At 41.3% G+C, this 24,016-nt stretch overlaps 1 protein-coding gene and 1 long non-coding RNA gene across 26 annotated transcripts in view; one reads left to right on the top strand and one right to left on the bottom strand.

The window, feature by feature from the left end:
- Positions 1–24,016, top strand: part of BRD8 (bromodomain containing 8) — a 34,339-nt gene that overhangs the window by 492 nt on the left and 9,831 nt on the right. For 3 of the 25 annotated variants that reach the window (XR_014838831.1, XM_085014640.1, XM_085014641.1), the window contains exons 2-21: positions 431–527; positions 4,949–5,018; positions 5,665–5,714; positions 6,548–6,670; positions 6,782–6,862; positions 7,267–7,331; positions 8,001–8,137; positions 8,677–8,895; positions 9,276–9,420; positions 10,957–11,166; positions 11,576–11,856; positions 12,200–12,652; positions 12,947–13,040; positions 13,238–13,284; positions 14,070–14,284; positions 14,492–14,584; positions 14,782–14,850; positions 15,409–15,586; positions 16,584–16,688; positions 21,281–21,559. Coding sequence is in view for 14 of the 25 variants with exons in the window: in XM_085014640.1 (XP_084870766.1) it covers positions 431–527; positions 4,949–5,018; positions 5,665–5,714; positions 6,548–6,670; positions 6,782–6,862; positions 7,267–7,331; positions 8,001–8,137; positions 8,677–8,895; positions 9,276–9,420; positions 10,957–11,166; positions 11,576–11,856; positions 12,200–12,652; positions 12,947–13,040; positions 13,238–13,284; positions 14,070–14,284; positions 14,492–14,584; positions 14,782–14,850; positions 15,409–15,586; positions 16,584–16,688; positions 21,281–21,559 (3,011 nt within the window). In the remaining 11 variants the exon portion in view is untranslated. Of the gene's footprint in view, positions 1–119; positions 528–4,948; positions 5,019–5,664; positions 5,715–6,547; positions 6,671–6,781; positions 6,863–7,266; positions 7,332–8,000; positions 8,138–8,676; positions 8,896–9,275; positions 9,421–10,956; positions 11,167–11,575; positions 11,857–12,199; positions 12,653–12,946; positions 13,041–13,237; positions 13,285–13,759; positions 13,819–14,069; positions 14,285–14,491; positions 14,585–14,781; positions 14,851–15,408; positions 15,587–16,583; positions 16,689–17,154; positions 17,200–18,833; positions 19,214–21,280; positions 22,012–23,136; positions 23,296–23,458; positions 23,846–24,016 lie in introns of those variants that run through there. The other 22 variants (XR_014838833.1, XR_014838837.1, XR_014838834.1 and 19 more) reach the window with 13 other exon arrangements.
- Positions 431–6,415, bottom strand: LOC146405769 (uncharacterized). Its single transcript, XR_014838847.1, has 3 exons — positions 4,165–6,415; positions 2,301–3,023; positions 431–1,283 (listed from the first exon to the last, which is right to left on the bottom strand). It is a non-coding gene; the product is annotated as an uncharacterized LOC146405769 (long non-coding RNA).

The following is a 24,016-nucleotide window of genomic DNA, read 5'->3' as shown; positions in this document are numbered from 1 at the left end:
CCCGGCCAGGGGAAAGGGGAGCGGTGTTACTGAAAGAAGTAAACAACTTTATGCTAAGAAGGAGGCGGGACGGAGGGGAGGTGGCCGCTCGGAATCCTGGGAAATAAGCCCTTAGGTCCAAATTGGAATAAAGCGTTTTTTAAAATTGAGTCTTTCGGGGAGCTGCCCTATCTTAATCTGACATTACTTTTTTTTTTTTTTTAAACTAAAGCATTGTGCCCATGGCATTTGAAGGCAAAACATTTTATTTCTTCAAATACCATAGGCACACTGTTTTAGTTAGGTTATTTACTAGAAAGGTGAAGAATCAAGATTTGGTGATAGTAGCTCACGTTGTCCTTATAGGTTGGGATGTTTAGGCTTTTAGTCTTCTCTTTGAGGCTTAGAACTAGTGTCTCAGTGGTTTTCTATAAGTCTTCTCTACTTTCAGAACATAAGCTGCTGAGTACTGGCCCTACAGAGCCATGGTCCATCCGAGAGAAGCTGTGTTTAGCGTCTTCAGTCATGAGGAGTGGAGATCAAAATTGGTAAGGTATCTAGGTTGTCAGCTTTTTTGGGTATTGGAAACTGTTGAGCGTTGTCTTTTTGGTTATAGCTATACTAGTGGGCATAAAATGATATTTCATTGAGGGTTTGATTTGCATTTTTCTGAACCAATGTTGTTGGAAACCGTTGAGTGCTGAGCATCTATTCATGTTTTTATTGTCTATTTGTGTGTCTTTTGGAGTAATTGCTCAGATCCTTTGGATTATTTTTCATTTTATTATTGAGTTATAAGAATTTTTTATTTATTCTGGACACAAATCCCTTGTCACATACATGATTTGCAAATACTTCTCCTATTTTGTGTGTTGTCTTTCCACTTTCTTTGGTATTGTTATCTCTTGGTATTGCTTACAGCACAAAAGTTTTTGGTTTTGATATGTCCAGTTTGTCTATTTTTTATTCTGTGGCTAGTGTTTTTGGTGTCACAGCTAACAACCATTTACTTCTATGTTTTCTTCTAAGAGCTTTTAACTCTCCACATTCAAATCTTTGATCCATTTTGAGATAATTTTTATGAGGTTATAAGGCAGGGTCACTTGCATGCAACTGTCGTAGGACCTAGTATTTGTTGAAAAGACTATTCTCTTCCTATTGAATTGTCTTGGCATTCAGCATTTAAGTTCCAGAAAGTGGGACTGTCTGTGTCCGGTCTTTTTTGAAACCAGAACAAACTCTTCTCTCTCTCTCTTTTTTTTGGCTTTTTTTTTTTTTTTTTTTGGTCTTTTTAGGGCAGTACCCTCAGCATATGGAGGTTCCCAGGCTAGGGCTTGAATCAGGACAGGCATAGCAACGTGGGATACGAGCCACATTTGCGGCCTATGCCATAGCTCACGGCAATGCCAGATCCTTAACCCACTGAGTGAAGCCAGGGATCAAACTGCATCCTCATGAATCCTAGTTGGGTTCTTTAAACACTGAGCCATGAAGGGAACTCCCGAGGAAACCTTTTAATTGTCTTAAGCATTCTAATTACTTAAGATACAAATATGAGTTTGTATGGTATATCTCTACTTCTGTAACCATTCAAATGAGTTTATGGAAGCATCATCACTTGTCACAGTTAGCACTTCCACAATTTTATGTATTCTTCAAATAGCCTTTCAAAGATAAATCCAGGATATTCCAGGTAGCAGCTGTTCTTGAGCCAGTAAACCCTATGACAAAATGAAACATGCTATTTGATAAATCTCAGCTTGACATTAAATATAACTCAATTCAAATATAAAACTGAATGAATTTTTACACAAAATATCAGGTAAACTAGATTGAAATAGAATGCAATCTGTGTATCTTTTATATTTCTGTTAGAAAAATAGTATAAGAGCACTTAGGTCAAATGTAGGGAGTTCCCACTGTGGCTTAGCAAGTTTAGAACCTACCATAGGACTAGTTGGCAGGGAAAGAGTTAAGATAACTCAGATGACACCATCAAGGTGTGCCTGACCCAAATGTACCCAAGCCCAGGGCAGTGACCAGCAGGGAAGGAGTGGGTTCTCAGCTTCAGCTCTCACTGTCAGCACATGCCACTGATTAAAATGTTTAGATTCCTGGAGTTCTCATTGTGGCTCAGCAGTAAGGAACCTGACTAGTATCATGAAGATGCAGGTTCGATCCCTGGCCTTGCTCAGTGGGTTAAGGATCCAGTGTTGCTGTGAGCTGTGATGTAGGTTGCAGACGCGGCTCGGATCCCGTGTTGCTGTGGCTGTGGTGTAGGCCAGCAGCTGTAGCTCTCATTGAACCCCTAGCCTGGGAACCTCCATATGCCGACGAGGAAGGAGCAACAGAAAGAAAAAAAAAAACGAGTGGGAATTCCCTGGTGGCTCAGTGGACTGAGGATCTGGTGTTGTTACTGCTGGGGCATGAGTTTGATCCCTGGCCTGGGAACTTCTATATGCCATGGTTGCAGCCAAAAGAAATAAAAAACAACACACACACACACACACACACACATAAGAATTTTATCTAAGATAAACTCATGATATGAAATACTGAGTCAAAGAATATATGAGTTTATAAAATTTGCTAAGTATTTCAAATTACCCTCCTCAGAGATTATTTCCATTTATACTCCCTTTGATAATATTTTAAAAGACTTGTTTTTCTATTCTCTGGTTCATGTTACGTGTATTTGATCTTTGACAGTAGAAAAGATGAGAAATAGTTGTCTTATCTTTTATTTGCATTTATCCTATGATGAGCAAGTTAAATATCTCCTTGTGTGAAAAAACTGCTTATATTTTCTTTTCTGTAAACTGCTTTTTCCCATTTTTCTATTAGAGTACTAGTCTTTCTTTTTAATTTGGCCAGGGTGGGGCTGGGGAGCGCAGAGGAGTGGCTCCTTTTATATTAGGGAGATTAGCCATTTGTCTGCATTTTGAGGTGCATTAAAAAAAACCCCAAAACCCGGAGTTCCCGTCATGGCGCAATGGTTAACAAATCTGACTAGGAACCATGAGGTTGCGGGTTCGATCCCTGGCCTTGCTCAGTGGGTTAAGGATCCGGCGTTGCCGTGAGCTGTGGTGTAGGTCGCAGACGCGGCTCGGATCCCGTGTTGCTGTGGCTTTGGTGTAGGCCGGTGGCTACAGCTCTGATTCAACCCCTAGCCTGGGAACCTCCATATGCCGCAGGAGCGGCCCAAGAAATGGCAAAAAGACAAAAAACAAACAAACAAAAAACCCCAAAACCCAGTATGCTCTTTGGTTTTGCTTTTTACATTAAGACTTTCAATATGTAGTTCTGGGTTTTTTTTTTCCCTTTTTCTTTTTTTGACTGTCCAGCAACATATGGAGTTCCTGGGCCAGGGATCAGATCCGAGCTGCAGTTGGGTCCTGCACTGCAGCTGTGCCAACACTGGATCCTTAACCCGCTGTGCCTGGCCAGGGATCAAACCTGCATCCCAGGGCTCCAGAGACGTCACCAGTCCTATTACACCACAGCAGGAACTCCAAAAATGTAGTTTTTTATTAATAATTTTCTTTTACAGTTCCTGGATTTTGTAACATAATTAGAAAGTTCTTTCCTAGTCTGAGGTTATAAAATAATTCTACTTTGATTTCCTCTGTACTTTTGTGGTTAAATTCTTTAAAGTATATGCATCTTTGATTGCTTTGGGGGCTTATCTTGGTATAAACAAAGGTGTAAATTATGGATCAAACTTTACTTTTTGCTGATAACTATCCATATAACAATGTTAAAGTAAACTTTTTATAAAAGTACTCTGTGAAACCATTATCCCCAAACAAAACTGAAAACTCTCTTTAAAGTTGTGAATAAAGTTGTGAAATATTTCAGCCACATAGAGAAGTGGGGAAAATAATGCAGCGTACCTATGTACCTGGATTTAACAGATCTTAATATTTAGTTATGTTTCCTTCAGCTCTTTTTAAAGAAATAAACATAGACACAGTTGAAGCCCCTTCACACTCTTTCTGCAAGCCATTTCAGTCCAACTATTTTCATTTTTGCTCCTTTTTTTTTTTTTTTTTTTTTGGTCTTTTTTTAGGGCCGCACCTGTGGCATATGAAGGTTTCCAGTCCAGGGGTCTAATCGGAGCTGTAGCTGCTGGCCTACGCCAGAGCCACAGCAACACAGGATCCGAGCCACGTCTGTGACCTACACCACAGCTCATGGCAACGCCGGATCCTTAACCCTTGAGCAAGGCCAGGGATTGAACCTGCGTCCTCATGGATGCTAGTCAGATTGGTTTTATACTGAGCCACAACAGGAACTCCTTTTCTGTCTTTTTATCTGTAACTTTTTTGTGCATCATAGCCAAAAACAAAAAAAAATCGCCTTTTTTCAGTTACTATTATGTTCTAAATATATTCCATATCACCACATATATTTCATAGTTATTTTTATGGGCTGTTAAATATTTTCCTAAAGATGAAGTCCCAAAAGTTAAACATCTTCTTGCAGGCATTTAGGAGAAACTTCACTGTTCATCAGTCATATCAAATCTACACGATACTTTCTTCCTGGTGCTTGCTTCTTTTTAAAAAATGGTTTCCTTATGTTACATTCTTAAGAATTAGTAGATCAAAAGATAACTTTTTTGTGTATCTACAATATTTTACAAATTGCTTTCCAAATGGCAGGTGTTTTCTAAAAAAACCAAAGTCAACATAAAAATACTTTGCCAAATGAACAGAAATGATACTTTACTAGGTACCTTCACTTCACTCAAGAAATACATCACCTAGGAAAACTGTTTACAATGGTGCTTTTCCTCTAAAATGACTTTTCAGTAACTGTGTCATTTTCTATAGTCACATATTCTAGAATACTTCCCCAATGGCTGTTTTTTTACTCCAAAGTTTGTGCTCTAAACCTTGAGCTCTCAGCATACCTTCTTTTTTTTTTTTTCAGTTTGGTATGTGATAAGGCTTTTCTCATTTTGTAGGGTATCAGTTAGCAGAGCAATCAAGCCTTTTGCAGAGCCTGGCCGCCCTCCAGACTGGTTCTCTCAAAAAGTAAGTTCCCAAGTTCCCACTGTTCTTTTAGAGCAGTTTGTGAGATGTGAAGTGGGTTCCCTTCCAGATCTGCCCTTTTAATCACAATGCTTTTGGGTCATGAAGAAGAATTGAGACGACTCTTTTTTCCCATATTTGTCAATCCACCCTTGTATGCTCTCATTACAGATATTATGTATCATAATGGTTAAAAGCCCAAGCTGGAAGTTAAACAGATGTGAATTTAATATTACTCCACTTGAAAACTTTGAACATGGTCCTCAGTTTTGTGATTTGTAAAATAGAGATAAACGTTGCTTCAGGATTGCTGTAAAGATTTAGTCGAGGTAATACCTAGAAAGCATTTAGCAAAGTGCCTTGCATATGGTAACTACTCAGTAGGTATTAGCTATAAATATTGGCTCTTAGCTTGTCTTTCCCAAAATACACAAACTTCAGGCCAAGAGACTTCCTTTTCTGAGTTATGGTTTTGATTATTTTGTACTAATTTGATTGCGTCCTAGAAACTAGTCATAGGTAATTTGTTCTCGGAGGAACTACTCACGTCTTAACTATAGCTCCCCTCTCTAAACCTAAGTCTGATGTGTTGAAACTTTGAAAGGTCATTCCTTTTTAGGCTTGCTCATATTTTCACTTTTTTCCATAGCATTGTGCTTCCCAGTACTCAGAGCTTCTAGAGACCACTGAGACCCCAAAGTGAGTATAAAACCAGGCACTTGACAGATCTCTTTAGTGGAGAGTATTTGCTTTGGAAGTCTGATGGGTTTTGTTTGTATTTTTGGCTGTGCCCTCAACATTTGAAAGTGCCCTGGCCAAATATCAAACCTGAGCTGCAGCAGCGACCCGCCTTGATGCAGTGACAACACTGGATCCTTAACCTTCTGTGCTGGAAATCCAGCCTGTTTTTTTTAATCTATTTATATAGCTTGGTGATAAAAGTATAGTAGAAATTAGAATTCCAGCAGTGGCACAGTGGATTAGGAATCCGACTGTAGTGGCTCAGGTTGATGTGGAGGCACAGGTTTGATCTCCAGATTGGCACACTGGGTTAAGGATCCAGCATTGCCTCAGCTATGGCTCAGATTCAATCCCTGGCCTGGGAACTTCCATGTGCTGCAGGCACGGCCATTAAAGTATAGTAGGAATTCCTGTTTGTGGCTCAGCAGGTTAAGAACCCAACATAGTGTCTTTGAGGATGCTGGTTCAATCCCTGGCCTCCCTTGGTGGGTTAAGGATCTGGTGTTGCTGAATGCTACTATATGTTGCACACATAGCTCAGATCCCAGCGTTGCTGTGGCTATGGTGTATGCCAGCACTGTAGCTCTGATTCGACCCCTATCCCAGAAACTTTGATAGGCCACAGGTGTGGCTATAGAAAGAAAGAAAAAAAAAAAAAAGGTATAGTAAAAATTATCTCTGGTTAGGTGGTGGAGGCTCATAGAAAGCAGGTGGGAGTAGGAACACAGATGTTCTCTTATTCAAGTATGTGTCTGTTTGTGTGTGTGTGTGTGTTTTAATTTTTTCCATAGACGGAAACGGGGTGAAAAGGGAGAAGTGGTAGAAACTGTTGAAGATGTCATTGTTCGGAAACTGACTGCTGAACGAGTTGAGGAACTCAAGAAAGTGATAAAGGAAACCCAAGAAAAATATAGGTACTTATCAGAGAGAATGTAAAATGGTTGAGACTAATGAGGCTGACTTAATACTAGTCAGAATTTTTTAAATAGATTAAAAAACCCAGTCTATCTACCCTTTTCCTACAGACGGCTGAAAAGAGATGCAGAACTAATTCAAGCTGGGCACATGGACAGCAGACTGGATGAGCTTTGCAATGACATTGCAATGTGGGTTATATTATTCTGTCTATACTCCTTTTCCTCTTTTCACCCTCTTTAAGTAATCTAGCTAATTTCCTACACCTGCCATCTCTTTAGACTTGAGAGATTCTCGAAGGGGGAGGCTGCCCTGGTAGCTGGGGTGGGGGAGGGGGTAGTGAGTCCTAGAAGGTAACATAATAGAACATTTCAGTATGAAAACATAGTTCTAACTTAAAAGTGGATCTTGTTTGCCTGGTGAAGAACTGGTAGTTAGGCAGCAGATTCAAAATCCCCTATTTTGCTGATAAAGATTTTTCTTTAGAGTTTTTCTTCAGAAAATGCTAGCCTGGCAGAAAATTTCCTCATGAGGGCACTGTCAACTCTGGAGGAGCTACAGCCACCTAGGAACTAACCCTTAATTTTGTCTTTAGGAAAAAGAAGTTGGAGGAAGAGGAAGCTGAAGTTAAGAGGAAGGCTACCGATGCAGCATATCAGGGTAAGCTGAACCTTGTGACTCTTTTTAGCAATTTGTCTGTATAGTACAGCATGCTGATGATAGTTGAAGACTTTGTTAACACAGAATCCACTAATTTCAGTTTACTTGTACACTTTTCTGTGTGTGTCATCCTCTCTTTTACTGGAATAGAAGAGTCCGTTTATGTCCAGGAAGAAACTCTTAAAAAATGACCTCTGCTCAGATCTCACTAGACCTGTATTCTTTTAGGATACGAAGGCCTGATAGTAAGATATTGAACATAATCAAGGTTTTAGAAGGTAAAGCCTGTACGAAGATTGATAGTAGTTCAGTCATTGGTTAAAGGGAGGAACGTAAGCATTTGTAACTCTGGGGATACATGCTCTCCGCCAGTGAGGTTCTTCCCTCTTGTTAAAAGCAGAATCTTAAGTTGTCGAAGATACTGAGGGGTGTTTAAACCTTTCCTGCTCCAAGGACCTTTGGGTTAAACAAATTTGCTTAGGGTGAGAATTGCTCACGGAAAAAATTAGGCTAAGAAGTTGAAAAGAAAACTTTCTAATTCCCAAATTCACAATGCTGCTTTAGTAATGTGGTTTTCCTGTTTGTCCTTTATTTTATAATAGCAGAATGGAATCTAGTTTTATTTGTTTAATCTTTAAGACTCAGAAATTTTTCTTCTTTATGTTCTAGCCCGTCAAGCAGTAAAAACACCCCCTCGGAGGTTACCTACTATGATGGTCCGCTCTCCCATAGATTCTGCCTCCCCAGGAGGTGATTATCCACTTGGGGACTTGACTGCAACCACCATGGAAGAGGCTACCTCGGGGGTAAGTATACTTCCATCCGTAGGAGTTGATCAGCAAAGGGGCAGTAAGTCAGCAGAGAGATGAGTGATGAGGAAACCACTTTTGGCTTAGAGGCAGTTTCCTCTCTTGGTCTGAATGCTAAGGACTCAATTTACCATGTTCTAGGCTCAAAGATAAAAATGGATCTAAAAACATTGAGGTTTTTGACATTTTTAGAGATAGGTAAAAAAATATATTAAGGAATTGTTTTTAAGTGTACTGGTCTTGTGAAATTCCTGGTTAAATGTAGGGTGACTTCTTTATAAATATAGTATTGGTAGTGGGTAAAGAGTTTGTATAAGGCAAGTTGGGTGGAATAGCTGAGTTGTGGGTTTGAGTGGGTGGAAGAAAAAAAAATCGTGGGGATGAAAGGTTTGGTTAAGAGTAGGATGGGTACAGGGTTTCTGGGAAATTCCACTCAGAACTAATAAAGTAATAGTTAGACACACTAACCCATCCAGATTAGTAGGGAACCTTCCTCAGTTTGAGAAGTCAGATAAAGGTTCTCTGTTGTCTCTTAGGTAACCCCCGGGACTTTGCCGAGTACCCCAGTCACCTCGTTTCCTGGAATTCCTGACACCCTTCCTCCAGGCTCTGCACCCTTAGAAGCCCCCATGACCCCAGTAACAGATGATTCACCCCAGAAAAAGATGCTTGGACAGAAAGCAACTCCACCCCCCTCCCCTCTGCTGTCAGAGCTCTTGAAGAAGGGCAGCCTCCTGCCTACTAGCCCCAGACTGGTATGGAGACTTCTGTGGGTGTTTGAGAGCTGTGGTGATTTAGTACTTTGGAAGGGAGTGCCTGTGACCTAAAATATAACATGGAAAAAAAAAGTTCAAAAGAGGAAGAGATCTCCTAGTTAAATGTTAATTTGAAGCAAAACAAAATAAAATAGTTGGTAGTAACCTCGGGTCCTAAGATATCTGAAACCATAATTATTTTGGTTCTCTTCTCTTGTCGAATAAGTTTTAAAAATGAGACTTTCCCTTGGGTCTGCAATTATTTTCTTTGGCTATTAACTTTTAGTTTCATGAAGTTTGGTCAACTGCTGGAGCTTTTTTGGGAAGTGGTAATAGAGGAAAGCTTGAGTGTAGCCTTCACCTCTATTCTTCCCTGGTAGGTCAATGAGAGTGAAATGGCTGTAACTTCTGGCCACCTGAACAATACAGGTGTTCTCTTGGAGGTAGGCGGGGTCCTTCCCATGATTCATGGTGGGGAGATGCAGCAAACACCCAACACTGTTGCAGCCTCCACTGCTGCCTCAGGTAAGTCACTACTTTTCCATTATCTACTTTTATTTCAGAGATGTTGGTCTTGGCTTTGACTGTCCTTGGTTTCTAGCCTTTGTTACCAGGCAGCTGTGAATCCTAGATTTAAAGCCCAACCTTGGAGCTATTTTGCGAACTGTTAAACCACATGGTGCTTGAGATCGTAAATCCGTTTCACCTTTAAAATTCTGGTCATTCTGGATGACCACAGCATACATAATGATGAGAGGAATAGTGAAGTTAACAGTGAAGCTGCAGGAGTTCCTGTCGTGGCTCAGCGATTAACGAACCCAGCTAGCATCCAAGAGGACGTGGGTTCGATCCCTGACCTCGCTTCAGTGGATTAAGGATCCGGCATTGCCGTGAGTTGTGGTGTAGGTCGCAGATGTGGCTCGGATCTGGTGTTGCTGTGGCTGTGGTGTAGGCCAGCAGCTTCAGCTCTGATTCAACCCCTAGCCTGTGAACCTCCATAGGCTGCTGGTGCAGCCCTAAAAAGAGACAATAAATAAATAGTGAAGCTGCAGAATCACAGAAGGGTGTTAGAGATACCTGAGACTGTAGCATAGGGGGATAAGATTTGGAGCTAGAAAACTAGACTTGAGTCTTAGGCCTGCTACTAGTTTTGTGGCTTAGATAGGTAACTCATGATCCTCAGTTTTCCTCTTTTAACAACTATAATGTGTATTAGTTCACAAGGAGGTAATGAGAATTAAATGAGGTAGAAAACATAAAGCAAAAAAAAAGTTTTTCCAAGTAACTAAACATTGGTAGTCTCCTTATGGCTCAGTTGGTTAAGAATCTAGTGCTGTCACTGCAGTGGCTTGAGTCACTGCTGTGGCACTGGTTTGATCCCTGGCCCAGGAACTTCCATGTGTCACAGATGAGGCCCAAACAAAAAGCAAACCCAAAAAACCACATTAGATTTTTGGTATTTGAATTTTGTTGAATTCGCGTGGCTTGTAGTATACTTAACTTCAGTAGGAGTGATAGATTTATTCATACCATTTTTTTTTTTTACTTTTAATCACCATTAAGTTTTCATATGAGTTCTGTGTTCTAGTGCTTTGAATCATTCCTGACTTGGCAGAAGATACTAAGTAAGGTTTGAAAAAGTGAGGATAGATAATGAGCTATTCATTAGAGGAGTTGCTTTCATCCTTTGAGACTAAAAATTTTCTTGGTTGAGTCTTTTATTTTTTTGGTTTTTAGGGCTGTACCTGCGGCATATGGAAGTTCCCAGGCTAGGGGTTGAATCAGAGCTGCAGCTGCCAGCCTATACCACAGCCACAGCCACAGCCACGCCAGATCCGAGCTGTGCCTGCAGCCCATACCATAGCTCATAGATCCAGCAATGCTGGATCCCTAACCCACTGAGTAAGGCCAGGGATTAAACCTGCATCCTCACGGATACTAGTTGGGTTCATAACCCGCTGAACCACAATGGGAACTCCGTGGTTGAGGCTTAAAGTGGTTATTGTTTACTTCTTATTTTTGTGCTTTCTTCTTACTTCATTGTGTGTATCTCTTTGTTAGGTGCTCCCACTCTTTCTAGGCTTTTAGAAGCTGGTCCTACACAGTTCACCACACCTCTTGCTTCCTTCACTACTGTTGCCAGTGAACCTCCAGTTAAACTTGTGCCACCTCCTGTAGAGTCTGTGTCCCAAGCTACCATTGTTATGATGCCTGCACTGCCAGCACCATCCTCTGCTCCTGCTGTTGCTACTCCTGAGAGTGTAGCTCCAGGTGCGTCTCTGACCTACTTCCTGAGCAGTCACTAGATCGAAAATTTCATTTTGAGCTTCAGTTAGAGAAAGGTGACCAAGAGCATCAGCTCTAATTCAGATACTTCAATTCTTTTCTCCATGGACATATGCCATCCTTATCCTTGGAAAAATAGGATGTGAGAAGAGGTGGTTGGACATTTTATGTGATGAGGGGGAAAGGCTAAACGTCCTCACATGAATGGGCTTGAGAAGGTGTTCTCATCTTTCTGTATAAAATGGGGAGAAGAAAACATAGGCACATGTGAGATAACTTTTACTGAGCTAAAGTGTATGGGTCTTGACATCTGTCTACAGCTTTGATTTGATCTCCAGGTGGGCAGTTGTTACCAAATAAGCTTCTGAGATGCTTTTCTTTTTCTGTTATTCAGTGAGTCAGCCTGACACCTGTGTTCCCATGGAGACTGTAGGAGATCCACATACTGTGACTGTTTCCATGGATAGTAGTGAAATCTCCATGATCATCAATTCTATTAAAGAAGAGTGTTTCCGGTCAGGGGTAGCAGAGGCACCTGGAGGATCAAAGGCCCCTAGCATCGATGGGAAGGAAGATTTAGATCTGGCTGAGAAGATGGATATTGCTGTGTCTTATACAGGTGAAGAGCTGGACTTTGAGACTGTTGGGGACATCATTGCCATCATTGAGGACAAGGTAACTATTCAGCAGAGCCTTAAAGAATGTCTCATGGGTCCTACATAGGCTTCTCTCCTCAGACTTTCCTTGCCTTTTGCGGTTAGAATTACATAAACAACTCTCCTGCTTCTGCCATTCTCCATCTCTGTACTCCCAGAGCCCTTTGGTGCTGACATGCTAGTCCTCTTCCCCAGCCATCTCTGTGTTACTGATTTGCACTGGACAGATATTCCTGTCCATTGGTTGCTTTTACTACATGGAAAAGATGGAGAGAGTTGCTGCAGATTCAGGCCATCTCATTTGGTGCTGAGGGACTTGGGCTTCTTCCTGTAGCTTCAACAGTGTATGTATTATTGAACAGGTAGATGATCATCCTGAAGTGCTGGATGTGGCAGCAGTGGAAGCAGCATTGTCATTCTGTGAAGAGAATGATGATCCCCAGTCCCTGCCTGGCCCTTGGGAGCACCCCATCCAGCAGGAAAGGGACAAGACAGTACCTCTCCCTGCACCAGAGATGACAGTCAAGCAAGAGAGGCTGGACTTTGAAGAGACGGAAAGCAAAGGAATCCATGAACTGGTGGACCTCAGGGAGCCGAGTGTTGAAATCAAAATGGAACCTACAGAACCAGAGCAAGGCATTTCAGGACCTGAAATAGTAGCTGGGGTTGTTCCACCCCCAAGTATGGAGCCACCAGAACTCAGGAGTCAGGACTTAAATGAGGAACCCAGAAGTACTACAACTGGAGAGATTACTGAAGCAGATGTTTCCAGTAGGAAAGGCGATGAGACCTCACTTAGAACGGTGAAGACAGAGGTATTTAAGATCAGGGCCTGGGAGGATGGAGGGTTATACCTTAGGTAAGAAGTGACAGTTTAGGCCTTTGGTTTTCCTGTTCCATGCTTGGTGACTGACATGTTGATGTGTCCAGAGCCCATAGATGTAATCAGTGCTTTATGTAAATACCCTTTTCCTATTAAGGTAGCCATTAGAATTGTATTACTGGGTAGGACTTAGACTTTCTTTTATAGTCTCACTAACATTGAAGAATAAAGTGTAAACTGTAGTGATTTACCAGCACTTAGGGTTTTTGTTCTTTTTGGTCTTCAGGCATCCCCCGAAAGCATGTTGTCTCCATCACATGGATCAAATCCCATTGAAGATCCTTTAGAGTCAGAGACTCAGCACAAGTTTGAAATGTCAGGTAAATATTAAAGCCAGGAAATCTGTACTCTGTAACTTTAAATCACTTGCTCTGGCTTCTAAGGGATTGTGGGTTGTGGGCAAGCAGAGGAGGTAGAATAGGTCAGCATGGAAAGGAGAGCTGCAGGGGATTATTGTCCACAGGAAGGGGAAGGCTAAGGTGGAAAAATCTTCAGGTAGTCTTTCTCTCCTCTGCAGACTCATTGAAAGAAGAATCAGGGACTATTTTTGGAAGCCAGATAAAGGTATTTCAGACTTTTCTTTATTCCTCTTGCTGTGTACTAGATTTTCCTATATAGCAATACCTTTTTAATGAATTTCAGTGAACTCACATCTTTATTCTCTGAGATGAGACTGGTTAAGGAGTTGCATGGAGAAAAGCTGCAGTGCTAGTCAGGCCTAGTGGGAGTACCATGGCAACATGTGCTTCCCACCTGAAGGAACTTGTGAACGTCACTCAGACCTTTCTTCGCATATAGTGCACGAAGAAGCTTTGATACATCCAGGGTGATTTGGAGTCAGTAGGGATACCAGAGCGAGGGAGAGCATATAAAAAAATCAGATTATTAATTGTACCGTCCATAGAAAGTCATCCAAAGTTTTCTTTTTAGAATTACTAAAGCGGTAGTAATAACAAACAGACTTAAAGTAATGCGATGTGAGCTTGCTCCATCAGATGAGACACAAAATAAAAACTATTTTTGATAACTTTGTACCCAGGGTCAGAGTTCCTCTCAAGAGCAAGGGGAAAGAAGGAACGCCTCTTAGCTTAGTCTTAAGTAAGTAGCTTTTTTTTTTCTTCCTTTTAAAAAGATCCTGGGTCTTATTCTTTGTCCAGGTTCTAAATTACTTGATCAGTCAGTGTCTGTAGATAGATGATAGTATAAGTGATAGAGGGCTCAGTCAGGAAACAGTTTGAGGCCATTTTCTAGAACTTATCTAACCCAGAAGACAGATTACGTTTAATGATGCTTTGCTGGATAGCTTTGTTCTCCTTTCTACTTGCTGACTGGAGCACACTGTGTCTAAGGATGCCCCAGGTGAGGATGAGGAGGAAGACGGAGTCAGTGAAGCGGCCAGCCTAGAGGAGCCTAAGGAAGAAGATCAAGGAGAAGGCTATTTGTCAGAAATGGATAATGAACCTCCTGTGAGTGAGAGTGACGATGGCTTTAGCATACACAATGCTACGCTGCAGTCCCACACACTGGCAGACTCCATCCCCAGCAGCCCTGCTTCTTCACAGTTGTGAGTATCTGTAATTTTCTGTTTGAGGTCAAGGTAGTAAAGGTGAGAAGCAGGAGAGGCTCTTTTCTTTAGTCTTACTTTTTCATCTTCCCTTTCTTGCCCTGGAACAAATAGTTAACAAGAAATAATGAGGATTTTTTTTTTTTTTTCCTTTTTTACTTATGACAAGTGGGACTCCCCTTTTTTTCATTCTTCTTATTTCTCCAGCTCTGTCTGTAGTGAGGATCAGGAAGCTATTCAGGCACAGAAAATCTGGAAGAAAGCTATCATGCTTGTATGGAGAGCTGCAGCTAATCATAGGTAAGTAGGGTTTCCCAATTAGTAGGAGTATTTTCTCCTGCTCCTCCTCATTGTTTGTAACTAGAAAAAAGTCTGAGTAGGCTTAAACAGGATTGAAGGCCTTGACTCCTAAACAGTCTTCAGCTCTTTAGATCAAGTTCCCTCACCTGTACTTCTGAAAGCTAAGTCAGTAATTGTACCATATTCTTTTTGGACAGGTATGCCAATGTCTTCCTGCAGCCTGTCACAGATGACATCGCACCTGGCTACCACAGCATTGTACAGAGGTAAGTCATGATCCATTCAGTATGCTGACTGGCTTGGATTGTAAATTGTCTGGTATTAGTGGATTTTTTGCTTTAGACAGAAAATCGAAAGCACATGTTTTTGGAGTTCTCCTGTGGTGCAGAGGGTTAAGGATCTGGTGTTGTCACTGCAGCAGCTTGGATTGCTGCTGTGGCATGGGTTTGATCTCTAACCCAGCAACTTCGGTGTGTTTGCCCTGGCAAACAAACAAACAAACAAGAGCCTGTAAAGTACATGTTTTTGACGTGAGAATAACCAAGTGCTAAACTAATCATTTCATTGACCAGATTACCAAATTTAAAAGAATTAAGCCCCTTTATTACTTTTCTCAGTGCTTATTTTTTTTCTCAATGCTTATTATACGGGGCAAATTTGGTTTTTGGTTAAGTGTTTATTTTTGGGGTGAGAGTGCAGTGTTTAGGTCCTGGCAGCTTGGCCTGAAGATAAATGAGGACGTGTATGTGGTAATAATATATCCAGGGATCCAATTTAGTCCTTCTCCCCTCTCTGCTCCCATTTTCCCTTGTTGTGTTTTTTAGACCCATGGATTTGTCAACTATTAAGAAAAACATTGAAAATGGACTGATCCGCAGCACAGCCGAATTTCAGCGTGACATTATGCTGATGTTCCAGAATGCTGTGATGTATAATAGCTCAGACCATGATGTCTATCACATGGCAGTAGAAATGCAACGAGATGTCTTGGAGCAGATCCAGGTACTTTGAGGATCCTTAGCGTTTTAAGGATGTTGAAATGAAAATATTCAAGCAAAGGATTCTTACTGATGATAGGAAGGATGTTGTGGTTTTTACTTGGAATACCCAACAGAGCATATGAAGATAAAATTTTGTTCTTGCTATATTCATGTTGGTTTTCTCATCTTGGTTTGGTAAAAGAGTTGTAAGAGAATGTGCTACCATTCTTGGGCAAATATCTTGTCTCCTGAAATTTTTAAATAAAATTTTTAGGGAGTTCCCGTCATGGCGCAGTGGTTAACGAATCCAACTAGGAACCATGAGGTTGCGGGTTCGGTCCCTGCCCTTGCTCAGTGGGTTAACGATCCAGCGTTGCCGAGAGCTGTGGTGTAGGTTGCAGACGTGGCTCGGATCCTGCGTTGCTGTGGCTCTGGCGTAGGCCGGAGGCTACAGCTCCGATTCAACCCCTAGCCTGGGAACCTCCATATGCTGCGGGAGCGGCCCTAGAAATGGCAAAAAGACAAAAAATAAATAAATAAAATAAAATAAAATTTTTATAAAATGGTGAATGTATATTTTTAAATGACGTTAAGTATGTACACGGTAGACAATCAACAAATCTCCTTTCCTTTTATCACAGGGAACCTACTTTTATCCTGTAGTTGTGTTACCAGGCACCCTTTGGAATACTGAACTCAAAGGGATATTATCTGTCTCTGCAGAGTCTGCCAAATTACTTAAATTGCTTAGTGATCTTTGATTTATCTAGTTTTATTATCTTTCTCATTCTTAGAGCATAGAGATTTTGATGCTATATTATAATACCAAAAATTTTCTGATAGTTTAGCGTGCCCAACTAGAATGAAAACCTAATGTGTTAAACTTCTAATCGGTCAAGAGGTATCTGGATGCTTTTTGCAGAAGGATACTCTAATCCTGTTTAGAAAACCTAATGTGTCTTCGTTCTTCCCCTGATGGATCAGGCCTCTAGGACCAACTCTGTTTGTTCTACTTACAGCAATTCTTAGCCACACAGTTGATTATGCAAACATCTGAGTCTGGGATCAGTGCTAAAAGTCTTCGAGGGAGAGATTCTACCCGTAAACAGGATGCTTCAGAGAAGGTGAGGAGAGCAAGGAAGAGCCTGTGTGCCAGTGTTCCAGTGTTCCAGTGATAGAAGTCCAAAGCATCCGAGGAACCTTATGTTACTACTTTGTACTGCCAGGCTTCTCCATTCCAGTGGTATACAGACATAAGGATTTTTAAATAGCAGTTGTTTGCTCCCACCCAGACATTGAAGAAACCTGCTGTGACTGGAAGGCCCAGTCACATGGGAGAAATTGTGAGCTGAGTGAATGAATTATTATCTCCTTTGAGAGAAATTACTTAGCTTGCAGCATTTGGGGACCATCAGTTCCTGTTCCAGAGGCATAATGGCCCGATTGCTTTTGGATCTCTTTCCTCTTATTCTTGAGTTTTAAAATTTTGTCTTTGTGTGTGTGGTGCTTGTGTCTCTGTCCTGAGGTTTGGGGTGCTTGCAGCTGAGAGTTTCCGTGGAACCTGATCAGTGTTTGTTTGTCCTCTAACAGGACAGTGTCCCCATGGGCTCTCCTGCCTTCCTTCTCTCTCTCTTTGTAAGTATTGAATGGCTGCAAGGGGTGGTGTTGCCACAAAGATTCTCAGCTCTTGCTGGGGGTGGGTGGCAGAGGGAAATCCAACATGCAGACTGTGGCAGTGTCTTAACTTGTGTTTATTCTAGTCATTGAATAAGAAACTGTCTCTTCTGCATTCCTGTCTTTCTGCATGTGTGTGTGTGTGTGGGCTGGGTAGGGACTGTTTATGCCTTCACTGAGCTGAAATGAGGTATTCTTGGTAAGGATCTAGGATGCACCTGCTCCTCATTTCTTGACTCCACCTTTTTGACAGTTTTTTCCTTACAAACAGATTACTCAGAGCAGCAGCTGCTAGCTGGCTTTTAAAAAGTGTTCCTCATACTCACAGATACTCAACACATGGTTTTCTTCTTTCCCCTGCAAGAGTAATGTACAATACACAAACATTCAGTAAAATTTAAGATCTCAGTCACATGACCACTACATACAGTAGTGGATGGTGAAATTAGAGTTAAGTTTAGTAAATCTAGCCTAAAGACTTCTATTCTTTTCCTCCGTGTATTGAACAACCCTCTCACTCTGCTTTGTTTGTTAAGAGTCACTCAGTCATTGATGTAATAGAAGGATATCATACTAGAAAACCACATGATCTTAAAACTCCCTGGATTATTTCTTGAAGCCCTATTTTCCTCATCTTTGTGACAGAGGTAATATAATGAGGTACCTGTCCAGCCTACCTCACAGGGATGTTGTGAGGATAAAATGAGATAATATCTATGGAACTGGCTTGAAAAAAAAAGTAAAATGTTATAAAATGCAAGGGTGGTATTTTTTATACTTAGAGTTGCCTCAAAGGCAACTTGTGTTCATGAGCTCTAAGAATTTTAGTGTCCTTGCACATTAGAAATGTAAAAATGGTCTGGCCCAGCAAAAGTGTTTACTAGCTCCTCTTGCCTACAGGCTTTAGCCTGTACCACAGACAGGACACTGTAATCTCCATTCTTTCTTACTGGTCAGCAACGGTGACTCTGGATTCCCAAGCTCTTGGCTGGCTGTTGCAGGCTGGTTAATAGAATCTTTTATCTATTGAAGACAGCAAAGTATTGCACAAGAGGAAGGAGCTGGGCTGCAGGGAGAGAGCAGCAGATGGAAAGAAGCCTTCTGATTGTCCTGATCTCATGGAGAACAACTCAGGAGGTGCTAGGGAACTAGTGCCAGGGTCAGTCTGCAGGAAAGGCCTTTCTTATAGGGACCAACAGCTGGACAGGTATGTTAGCCAAGAATCTCACTATCCACTGCCCTCTCTGACTCTCCCACCCTTCTTTTACTTTTCCTGTTCCTTTGCACATGATTTGGGGCCTGGGTGGGATGACTTGGAGTCATTCTGTGGGAACCCCAGGTGAGCTCCAGTGACCTCTGTGGTGGGCAGGAGCAAGATCCTCTGTCCTACGTTTCTTCTCACACACTACGATCAGGTGCTTTTTAGCCCACACTGTGGGAAGACAGATTTATGTCACTTATTTTCCTTGATTTTTCTGCTGATTCTTTCCCCTCTCTCCCAAGAAACCAAATCCCCAGCATTCTTGTTGCACCTTCTCTCTCAACTCATAACCAACTCATGCTCCCCCCTTTTTTTTTGTCTGCCTGTCATCTAGGATGGGGGAACAAGGGGGCGCCGCTGTGCCATTGAAGCAGATATGAAGATGAAAAAGTGAAGCCTGAGTGTCCACATTGGGCTAAACCTGAAATAGAAGTAAAGGTAGAGCTTGGGCTTGTGGGCCCAGTTCCAGAAGTGGAAGTTGCAGAAGAGGAGGTGCCTGGGCCACGTGACATGAGCTGGAGAAGTCTCTCTCAGAGAGTTGGAGTAGCACAATTGCCTGTTTTAGGGCAAAAATCACGGGCTGTGTTAATGTCCTGATGTGTTGCTAGCAGATGTAGCTAGTTTGTACTGTCTTGTGAAGTGTACAGACCTTAAAGAAAAAACCAAAACCTATGAAGTGTGTATGTACACAATAAACTCTGAAAGCAAAGAAAACTCTAGGCTTTGGTGTGTTCTTTGTGTGTGTGTGACTTATGATTTCTTCTACATGATAATTTTGTCATTCGTGGAAATGAGATTGTTAAAAGTGTTGCAGTGTGAAGTAAGGACTGTCTTATTTAGCTTTTCTTGAGTGTTTGGGAGAACTTAAGGCTTTAAGAATTCTATTCATGTCATTGCCTAGAGAAGATTAGAGTGTGAGTATAGGTGGCATCTTTATCCTTGACATTTGTCCGATTTACTACTGTCTTTGCAGATGGTATTTTTTGAATAGTGTATTATTTTCTTTCTGTTTCTCTGTGTAGGATTCATGTATATTTTAGAATTCATAACATTGCTATTTGAAGGCTAAACTCAGTATTAAATTTATCACCTGTTTATTCCAGCTTCTGTTAGTAGGTAAAAATTATATCATGAACTAGTTATGAGCTGCTTATAAAAAGATGGAGATTAATATATTGTCTAGTATTTTGAGCCTTCATGAGAAAGATATGAAACTTTATATATGATCATGAGTTGGGAGCTTTTTGGATTAAGTAAAACTACTGTAAAGCTTGTTAGGATGCTAAGGAAGTAGAAGGTGCAGTCTTTACGAGGTGAAAGGAAATCAATCAATCCAGGAGTTAGAAGAATAAATACAATTACACTGTATTCCCAAAGTAGTGTACAAACTTGCATAATATAACCAGTGGAGCCCTGAAAATTGGAGAAGTTTGTGGAGGAGGAGGCCTATTAAAGGACATAGATTTTGGGTTGGTAGAGAACATAATTAATAAGCTGAATTAAGGTATAGGTATCTGAGGTGGGGCAATAAGGAGACAAATGTAATTAGAATAGGGGTCATATTAAGGAATAGTGAAATACAGTTAACTGGGCTAAGGGGACAAGACGGAGGCAGGTTGAGAAATGTGTATATTAGACGTGGTAAGAACACTGCTGGGAGCAGGTTAGATTAAAAAGGAGAGAAACTGACCAGGAAGCTGTCATTAATTTGGGACCAAAGATGGGTGTTAAGAAAAATTGTGGGAGAAAATTGGGAAGTGGACTTGTTTACTGAATAGGAAAAAGAATGAATCAAGACAGGATTAAGAAAATAATGTTGATGGGCATAAGGAATTTAGGGAGAGCAAATGACTTGGGGGATGTTTAGAAAGAAAATGATTTTAGTTTTAGAATTGTTGAAAGAGATAATAGGGCACCTGAAGGGAATTGGCTTTGGTTACATGGAGAGATGAGACCAGAATGCACATAAAAAGTAAAAGTGGAGAGATGAGGAAGTCATCTTATTGATGGTCAAAGTTGAAACCTCAAAGTAGCTACATTTTTTAAAAGAATAAGGAAGCAGATGACGTGCTAAGAACATGGAAGATGGACTTAATGAAAGTTGTAAGAGGGAGAGGACAAAAGGGATGAGAAAAGTAGGAATACAGTGTAATGAAAGCAAGGAAAGCTACTTTGAAAATTTGATGTTGCCGTTCTTATTCTCAGAAGTGAGTGTTAGGTAAGACCAGAAGGATGCCTAGGTAATCTTCGTAATGAAAGCAAGGAAAGCTACTTTGAAAATTTGATGTTGCCGTTCTTATTCTCAGAAGTGAGTGTTAGGTAAGACCAGAAGGATGCCTAGGTAATCTTCAAGTTGTGCTTTGAAGATTTAATGGTTGATAGGTTAAAAATGTCTACATGCTGAGGAAAATACCCTTGTCCTTCAAATTTATTGCCTTGCACTTGAATTTAAGGATGATTTAGGATAGAGGAATTCAGCTAGTTATGCTCCAGTTTTTTCTCTCCTTTTGGATTATGAGGAAATCCAAGAACAAATAAATAATTGGGTAATATTTCTATTATACTGTTTGACGTAGGACCTTTCTTTGAATTCTCAGTGACAGGTCACTGCCTTCTGATATCTCCTTCAGCTAGCTTTTACTCTTCCTAATGATGAGTAGAAAGAAGTTTCTGATACCTAATCTTTCTTTTGAAATTGGGAGATAAAAATACCTTAGTAATGTTGATTTGAGTGAATTTAATGCTTTTTTTTTTTTTTTTTTTCCTTCTGTGTGTTTACAGATGGGGCATGAATGGGTTTGGTTGGATTCTGAACAAGACTATCCCAATGACTCTGAGTTGAGCAACGACTGCAGGTCCCTCTTCAGCTCATGGGATTCCAGTCTGGATCTTGATGTGGGCAGCTGGAGGGAAACTGAGGAGCCAGGGGCTGAGGAACTAGAGGAAAGCAGCCCAGGGAGAGAACCTAGTGAGCTGCTTGTGGGGGACGGAGGCAGTGAGGAGTCTCAGGAAGAGGCAGAGCAAGTCAGCCGCCAGAACCTCCTCCACTTTCTCTCTGAGGTAATGGGGAGCCATTATTTCCAAAGATGGAAGAGGCTTAACTTCCTAAAAGAATGCTTACCCATAAATATTTCTACCACTTTTAATATTGTTTACTAAAATATAAGGTACACATGGGCAGGAACTGTGTTCATTGCTGTGTCCCCAGGGCTTGGTGCTAATACAAAACATGCTCTAAATATGTATTTTTGGCTGAATGTTTTAAGATCCCAGTCACTGGGAGCCTGAGTCATAGGTAGTGGAATTTTTCTTTTTTTCTTTTGAAATTTGTTTCCTTTTAATTTTATATTTCAAGTTCAAATTAACAGAAAATTTAAGAATAATTCAAATAATTTGCTGAGATATTCCAAATGGTAACCTGTGCTCTCACTCTCTTTTATCTATACTAAATTACTTTTTGAGCATATGTCAGGATATGTTTCTTAAAAATAACATTTTCAGGAGTTCCTGTTGTGGCTCAGTGGTTAATGAATCCGACTAGGAGCCATGAGGTTGCAGGTTTGATCCCTGGCCTTGCTCAGTGGGTTAAGGATCCAGTGTTGCCATGAGCTGTGGTGTAGGTTGCAGATGTGGCTGGAATCCCTTGTTGCTGTGGCTCTGGCGTAGGCTGGTGGCTGCAGCTCCGATTTGACCCTTAGCCTGGGAACCTCCATATACTACGGGAGTGGCCCAGGAAACTGCAAAACAAAAAACCAAAACCAAAACAACAACAACAACAAAAAAGAACATTCTCTCAATCAGAATTTTATTATTAAAATCAGGAGATTAATAATAATATTTCCAGGAGTTCCCATCATGGCTCAGTGGTTAACGAATCCGACTAGGAACCGTGAGGTTGCAGGGTTGATCCCTGGCCTTGCTCAGTGGGTTAACGATCCGGCATTTTGGTGAGCTGTGGTGTAGGTCGCAGACATGGCTTGGATCCTGTGTTGCTGGGCTCTGGTGTAGGCTGGCTGCTACAGCTCCTATTGGACCTCCTAGCCTGGGAAGCTCCATATGCTGTGGGAGCCGCCCTAGAAAAGACAAAAAAGACAATAATAACAATAATTCCATATTATTAGTTGATAGACCTATTGAAATTTTATCTGTTGTCCCAATCTTATTTTATTTATTTATTTATTTATTTTTTTGACTCTTGTCCTTTTAGGGCCACACCTGCGGCATATGGAACTTCCCAGACTAGGGGTCTAAGTCGGAGCTGTTGCCGCTGGCCTGTGTCAGAGCCACAGCAACTCGGGATCCGAGTCACATCTGCGACATACACCAAAGCTCACAGCAACGAGCAACACCGGATCCTTAACCCACTGAGCAAGGCCAGGGATCAACCCTGCAACCTCATGGTTCCTAGTCGGATTCCTTTCTGCTGCACCATAGTGGGAACTCCCCAATCTTATTCTTTATAGTACAAGAAAGTTCCAGTTCAAACATTCCATTCCAGTGTCATGTCTCTTTAGTTTTCTTTAATCTGAAGGAGTTTCTTTTTGTTGTTGTTTTGTTTTATTTTGTTGGCTGCACCTGTGGCATGTGCAAGTTCCTAGGCGAGAGAACTTCCCGAGCCACACCAGTGACAATGCTAGATCTTTAACCCACTGAGCCACCGGGGAACTCCTGGAATTTCTATATGTAGGACTATCTTAGGAGTATCCTTGTAATTCCTTCTTTCAGAGTCATAGGAATTGACATTTGCCAAACTCCCCTTGAAGCTTATAATGTTAAGTCTTCCAGGAGTTCCTGCTGTGGCTCAGTGTATTAAGAACTCGACATAGTGTCTCTGAGGATACAGGTTTGATCCCTGGCCTCTCTCAGTGGGTTAAGTATCCCGTGTTGCTGAAAGCTGTGGTGTAGGTCACAGATAGAGCTTGGATTTGGCATTGCTGTGGCTAGGGCATAGGCCAGCAGCTGCAGCTCGAATTTGATCCCTAGCCTGGAAACTTCCATATGCCACAGGTGCAGCCCTAAAACTACCAAAAAAAAAAAAAAAAAAAAACCCGAAAACACTTCCAGGAAGTATTTTGCATTGTCTTTTTTCCCTGGTTAAGGGCTAAGAACCAGAAATAAACAGATTGGACAGAGTTTATATTTATGTGGCAATTATACACATTCACAAGAACCTAGTCAAGATCAGCAAGAGTCCAGAGTTCCCATGTGGATCAGTGGGTTAAATATCTGATGTTGTCACTGCAGTGGCTTGGGTCACTGCCATGGCACAGGTTCAATCCCTGTCCCGGGAACTTGTGCATGCAGTGGGTGTAGCCAAAAAAAAAAAAAAAAAAAAAAAAAAAAAAAAAAAAAAAAAAAAATCAGCAAGAATCCAGTTTAAATATTGCCAGTTTTGCTAATTCTTTTTTTTTTTTTTTTTTTTTGTCTTTTTGCCATTTTCTTGGGCCGCTCTCGCGGCATATGGAGGTTCCCAGGCTAGGGGTTGAATCGGAGCTGTAGCCACCGGCCTACGCCAGA

The sequence above is a fragment of the Sus scrofa genome, chromosome 2 (genome assembly GCF_054392235.1).
Source record: "Sus scrofa isolate SSC_HxYL_T2T_F1_AM1 chromosome 2, Sscrofa_HxYL_maternal_Yorkshire_Landrace_v2.0, whole genome shotgun sequence".
Taxonomy (NCBI): Eukaryota; Metazoa; Chordata; class Mammalia; order Artiodactyla; family Suidae; genus Sus; species Sus scrofa.
Note: the sequence above shows the minus strand (reverse complement) of the source record. Positions and strands in the feature narration are given on the sequence as shown.